General features: G+C 34.2%; 1 protein-coding gene across 1 annotated transcript; it reads left to right on the forward strand.

Moving 5' to 3' along the window:
• Positions 1–396: 396 nt before the first annotated feature.
• Positions 397–3,636, forward strand: LOC107062605 (uncharacterized). Its single transcript, XM_015313440.1, has 3 exons — positions 397–925; positions 3,101–3,183; positions 3,595–3,636. The coding sequence occupies exons 1-3, from the start codon at positions 397–399 to the stop codon at positions 3,634–3,636; spliced, it is 654 nt and encodes a 217-aa protein (XP_015168926.1).
• Positions 3,637–6,416: the final 2,780 nt, after the last annotated feature.

The following is a 6,416-nucleotide window of genomic DNA, read 5'->3' on the forward strand; positions in this document are numbered from 1 at the left end:
GAATGCGGATAAAGATTAATATGATTAAGAAAGTAATATTAAATTGAGATAAAAAAATAAAGAAAGTTTCTAGCGTGATAATAATAGCCAACACTAATTTGGCATAAGGGGCTGCCACTTAAACTTAACTTCTTCCTATGGTGGAAAAGAAAGATTGCCACTGATGATAATTTAAAGAAGATGAAAATCAGCATAGTGTCTAGATGTTGGTGCTGTGACAGGAAAGAGGAGGAAACAATGTCCCATCTATTTCTAACAGCCCCCATAGCTAACAAGCTATGGGGGTATTTTGCTCATTTTACAGGAATCAACTTAGATGGAATGCATTTACAACACCTCATAATCACTTGATGGAAAAATGAGTCTTTCCCAAAATTGCACAGCATATACAGAGTTATGCCAGCAATTATCATGTGGAGCTTGTGGGAGAGGAGGAATGCTATCAAACATGGTGGTGGCATCAGTTGGGATGGGATGGTGGACATGACAATGGAATTGGTAAGGCAGGTAGTGAAGACTCAGTTTCCATGGATCAGAAAGATGAGATGGACATGGCAAGAGGTGCTACACAAACTCAATCAATACAAGCCAAAGATACATGTTTTAAGTGTCACGTGGAAACCTCCTGAAAAATACCAAGTAAAATGTAACACTGATGGAGCATGTAAAGGTAACCCTGGCTGGAGTTCTATTGGTTTTTGTATAAGAGATACAAGAGGGGACCAAATTTATGCTAAAGCAACAGGCATTGGCATTGCATCTAACAGTGAAGCAGAAACTACGGCCATCCTATGTGCTTTTAGAGAGTGTATGAGCAGAAGACTTCAGAGTGTAGTTATTGAGACTGACTTACTCAGTCTCAAGAAGATTATCCAGAAATCTTGGAGGGTACCATGGGATTTAGCAGAGAAAGTGGAAGAGATAAGTAATCCGATATTTATATTTGATAATAATCTGATATTTATATTTGATAATAATCCGATATTTATATTTTATTAGATAAGTATTAAAACAAGTATATATGGTAATTTTAGTCCTAAAGTAAATTTCCCCTATATTGAATTTATAAGTGGGTTAACTAAAACAAAGAAAGAAGAACAAATTACTTAACTACACTCTTTTACTTACCTTAATATCCATTTATTTCAAAAATCCCTTATTTACCTATGTATCCCGCATGTATCCCGTGCACAACGCTATGTATCCCGTGCACAACGCTATGTATCCTACTATGTGGAATGTATCAAACGCTATGTATCCCGTGCACAACGCTATGTATCCCGTGCACAACGCTATGTATCCCGTGCACAACGCTATGTATCCTACTATGTGGAATGTATCAAACGCTATGTATCCCGTGCACCACGCTATGTATCCCGCTATGTGGAATGTATCAAACCTAATGTATTCCGTGCACAACGCTATGTATCCCGTGCACAACGCTATGTATCCTACTGTGTGGAATGTATCAAACGCTATGTATCCCGTGCACAACGCTATGTATCCCGCAAACATCATTTTTAAGGGATTTTTGGTAAATAGAAAACTAGAAGGGATAGGATGTTATTTAGTACTTATAATATGTGGTTCCTATAATTTATACAAAGAAGAATATGCTAACACTATTTTTTGTCGTCTATAGGCCCAAATAATCATTAAAAAGGATCAGCCCAATTTCTTAAATGAGTGAGAAAGGACAAAACTTAAGCTCTTCCACTTTCTCTGCTAATGAAAGTAAGTTACACAATGTAAAATTAGAAGTTATAAATACAAGCTTCTCTAAGATGCATTCTTTAGCCTTTTGATCTCAATCAATGAAATGTTCTACTTTTTTACAATGGTTGCTTAGTTGATATTTTTGAGTTTTTTTACTTACGTTTATGGTATCAGAGCCATACATAGTGATTACTGTGGTAGGTGCCTGATTTTAAGATTCAAAGAATCGAAATTAAAATCTCAATTCACCAATTCTTTAGTTGATTTGCATATCCGAGCTCGTTTGAAGCTGAAATGTGTCTTTGATTGTGCTTGGTTTTACTTCCGCAACAAGTGTTAGGTTAAAGCCCCACAAAATTAATTTGCTTTGACAATTGAAAGAGAATCTATACATTTGCAACAGACACTCAACAATGGCCAGACTGACAGTCACCTCTAATTCATGCCACCTCTGGACTATCTAGTTATTAACTATAATCATCTTATTTTGCTTAGTCTTGCTGGTCTTAGTGGAATTAATTATATTTCTTTTCAATTGCTTAGTATAGAGAAGTACACCTTATGGAATCAATTCATTACGTTAGCCTTGTACGGAAGGAACAAGATAGGGTTGGTTGAAGGATCATGCAAAAGAAGATATGTATGGTGAAGAACTGTGGGGGCAATGAGAAGGGGTAAATGCAATTGTGTTGTCCAGGTTGATGAATTCAGTGTCGAAAAGTCCACTTAGTGGTATTGCTTTTGAATCGAGTGTTTTCAATGTCTAGAGTGATTTAAAGGAGAGATTTGACATGGTGGATAGGTCGAGAACACTATAGCCTACACAAGGATATTGCCTCTTTACATCAGGGTACTGATTATGTTTTTTGTGTATTGTACTAAGCTCAAAACTTTATTTGAAGCCTTAGTTCCTGCCCTTTGTTGTAACTGTGACAAGTCCAAAGGCTTTGTTACACATATGAATAGGAAGAGATTATACCAGTTTTTGATGGATTTAAATGAGTCATATCATCAGGTCAGAAGTCAAATACTAATGACAAATCACTTACCAACTACTAACCATGTTTATGTTACGATAATGGGAGATGATTGTCAAAAAATTGTGGTTGAACTCATTAGTGTATCTCTATAGGTATGTACTCTAAAATTGATAGTTCCAGAGGAATAAGTCAGAGGTTCAAAAAGAACTCTCTTGTGATATGTAACTTTTGTACGTGTGAAGGCCATAACAAAGAATTATGTTACAGGATTGTAGGTTATCCATCAGATTTTAAATCTAAAATGAAGGTGCAAGGGGCTTCCTCGGACATCACCCTATCTAGTCACTATCAATTAGATCAGGCTAATTTTTTGTACGGTATGAACATTAATGTTCATGTACCAGGATGGGGAATGAAGCTTGATACTTCACAAACTGCTAATGAAGTGAGAGAAAGTTCCAAAACCTCTAGAGCAGTAGAACTGGATGTCAGCTAGCTGCTTCAGGGCTGCCCTTTTACAAAAGAACGATATGATCATATTCTCAAAGGCTTCCATCTTATCTGACTGCTATCTTGCTCACACTACAAGTAAAATGTCTTTTGTTTATGAAAATAGTAGGGTGTGGATTGTAGACATTGAAACAACTAATCACATGGTCTCTCAATTGGGTATGTTTATCAAAGGGTCTGTATCTAGACTAGAAGTTCCTAAGAGTGTATATTTACCTAATGCATGGAGACACTACTCATATTGGCTCTTGGGCTTTATCATATATGAGTGTCATTTTGCAATATCTTTTACCTACCAAAATTCAAGTATAATTTGTAATCTGTAAACCAACTAACAAAGGAACTAGGTTGCTCAGTCACCTTCTTTCTTAATTTTTGTATTTTTCAGGAGTTTTACAGTGAGAAGGTGAAGGAAGTTGGTGAAGAATAGGAATGTTTATATACTCAAAAGTCTAGCATTGGCAATTGCTTAAGTATCCTCAGATATGGAGTTATGACATCAAAGATTAGGACATGTGTCCTCTGAAGTGTTTGCTAGAATCTTTGATATGAGTACTCAAAGTCTTTGTAAAGTGTCTTAAGTATTTAGTTTGTCCATATGCCAAACAGATAAGACTCATTTTTCCTTCTAGTAGTATTGAAAGTGCTGATGTCAAAGAGTTGAAGAAAATGGGAGTTGTTAATCAGAAATCATGTCCATATACTCCTCAGAAGAATTGATTGGCTGAAAGGAAGCACAAACACGTACTAGAGGTTACAATTGCAAAGCATTTCACTTAGGAACGCAGCGGAGCTAACGGTAGCAGGAAAAATGCGAAGAAATTGGGGCTCAACCAATGGGTCATACCAGGGACGATATGGTTCTGGACATTTTCATAATGGCTTTGAATGATTTAGGGGCCGATAAGGGGAATTTTCGGATAATTAAGTATAGAGATAACCAAATTTGACTTGGCTTAGAACCGAGTAGGTCTCAATATTGTTGTAGTAATCAGCAATGACGTCCATCATTTGATAGGCTTTGGTGCAAAATTGTTCCGAGTCAAGTGGATTGAATTTTGGGACGTTGGATTGGGTTTGAGCGTTGTTATTTGAATTAAGGGTTCCATAATAGATGTTTGGAATTAAGTTAGCAAAAAGGGAATTAGAGAGGGAGATTTTATAGCAAAAGGGGAAGACAAAATTGAAGGAAAAGAGGTAGTTAGGAAGAGAGAAATTAGAGTTGAGACACAAGGAGAAATTGGTATTGCTTGTAGTAATCAAAATTGATTAGTGAAGTCAAAAATATATCTAAACTATCTTTTTAAAAAAAAATATATTTTATGTCTTAACTATTGAGTATGTGAGTTTTAAATCTAAACTATTACTTATTAGTTTGATAAACACAGATTTTTTGATAGTGTGTACTATACTCTCTCTTTTATTTAAAAAAATTGTCACGTAACACTCCACATGGACAAAACATTTCACTTTACCAAAAATTAAATAAATTATTAGTATTAATTAAAAGTTAAAGATTAAAGTATCACTATCTCAAAAAAGAAATGATTATTTTTAAAATATTTTTCTTACCCCACTCTACCATCTCCTCTCACGGTACCCCTCCCCCCACCCCCATTTTTTGAGAATTGAGAGCGGAGGCGGTGGAATGGGGTAAGAAAAAATATTTTAATTTTATTTAAAATAAAACCAATATCTTTTTGGGGGATAGTGATATTTAGGGGACGTTTGGTACATATTACTAAATAATACCATACATAATACATGCTCTATTTCTTCTAATACTTCCTACCAAGGGACCCCTTAATCATTAACTTTTAACCAAAACTAATAGTTTATATAAGTTTTGTCAAGGTGAAATATTTTATTAACGTTCAACATCATATGATAAGTTTTTTTTAAAAGTAATAAAAGAGATTGTATTACACACACCATATCACTGAAGTGTGTTTCGCAAACTAATGAGTTAATTTAGATATGAAATTCAGACTCCCATTAGTTTATGAAACTCAAAGAAGTATATAAATATATATTTTTGACATTTCACTCTATATAACTTGAATGACTTTGATCTAACTAATAAAATTCCTAATGGATCTTTTAAAATCCGACAATAGACCGCTTAAAATGTGCATCACAAAGGAGAAATTACCAATTCTAAAATTCAACACACACTATTCCCCACCCCTCTAGGAGTTATGTGCTTGTTGCGTGGGTCGGAAACAGAGTTGAAAAGGAGGTCGGAATGCATTTGTTAGAAAATTATATTGTATATATAAAATTATAATTTTTTTAATGCAATTATTATTATTATATATATTTTTTATTTTATTTTTAATTATATTTTTAATTATTATTATTTTATATATAATAGATGAGAATCCTTCACTTGACTGATATTCCAAGTGCCAAATTAGGAATCTTTATCATTATAGATGAATGCACACTACAGTACGTGTTTCTGACCAGTTTCACTGAATTAGATTCCACGACACAGCAGTTACAACATATATATATTCTTTTGATCAGTTTCTTGTTTTTTTCAAAGACAACAATAACAAAATATTTAGTGTAGTTTTATAAGTGAAGTCTAAGGAGATTGTAATATCCTAGCTGTCAGCAAGGCAGGTCCGCTATAAAGCCTACCGGCCAGAAAGTCCTTAAGAACGAAAAAGCCAATTAAAAGGTTATTCCTTAACCGACTCTTGTTGCCGAGTCGAGGGGGCGTTCAGCCACTTGACTGTAAGGAGAGGGGGCTTGGCTGGTACCAGGCTCTAAAAGAGTTTTCTTCAAGCGAGCGAGCGGTCTTTCTATATATTGTTTTTGAAAGACCATCGTTATAACTTATACAAAAATCATTTTTTTAGAATAGGTTTTTAAAAAAAAAAAAAACTATGATGAAAAATATCGAAGAAAAAGTAATAACAAAATGATAAAGTTAACCTTAGTAAAAGTAAAACAATAATAACAATAATAATAAATGAAGAATAAGGTAATACTAGCAAAATAATTATAAGATAATAATAATACGAAGAAAAGAAGAAAACGAAAAACATATTCCTATTGAGTTGGCAAACAAAATGACTGAATCCAATAAAACCACCAATGGTGGGATTGTAAGTACTCCTTCATTCTTAATCAAATTTAGTCGAACATTAGCTGGAATACCAAAATGAATTCAATAGAGCCTTTCTGGTAATAGCATTCCCA

Source organism: Solanum tuberosum, unplaced genomic scaffold, assembly GCF_000226075.1.
Source record: "Solanum tuberosum cultivar DM 1-3 516 R44 unplaced genomic scaffold, SolTub_3.0 scf00233, whole genome shotgun sequence".
NCBI lineage: Eukaryota > Viridiplantae > Streptophyta > Magnoliopsida > Solanales > Solanaceae > Solanum > Solanum tuberosum.

Excerpts from the sequence above, each read along its gene's own strand:
- LOC107062605 (XM_015313440.1), top strand. The coding sequence starts at position 397 with ATGCCAGCAATTATCATGTGGAGCTTGTGGGAGAGGAGGAATGCTATC. Across the intron at positions 926-3,100 it reads AGAGAAAGTGGAAGAGATAA|GATGGGGAATGAAGCTTGAT; the intron begins GTAATCCGATAT and ends TTCATGTACCAG. Across the intron at positions 3,184-3,594 it reads CTAGAGCAGTAGAACTGGAT|GAGTTTTACAGTGAGAAGGT; the intron begins GTCAGCTAGCTG and ends TGTATTTTTCAG.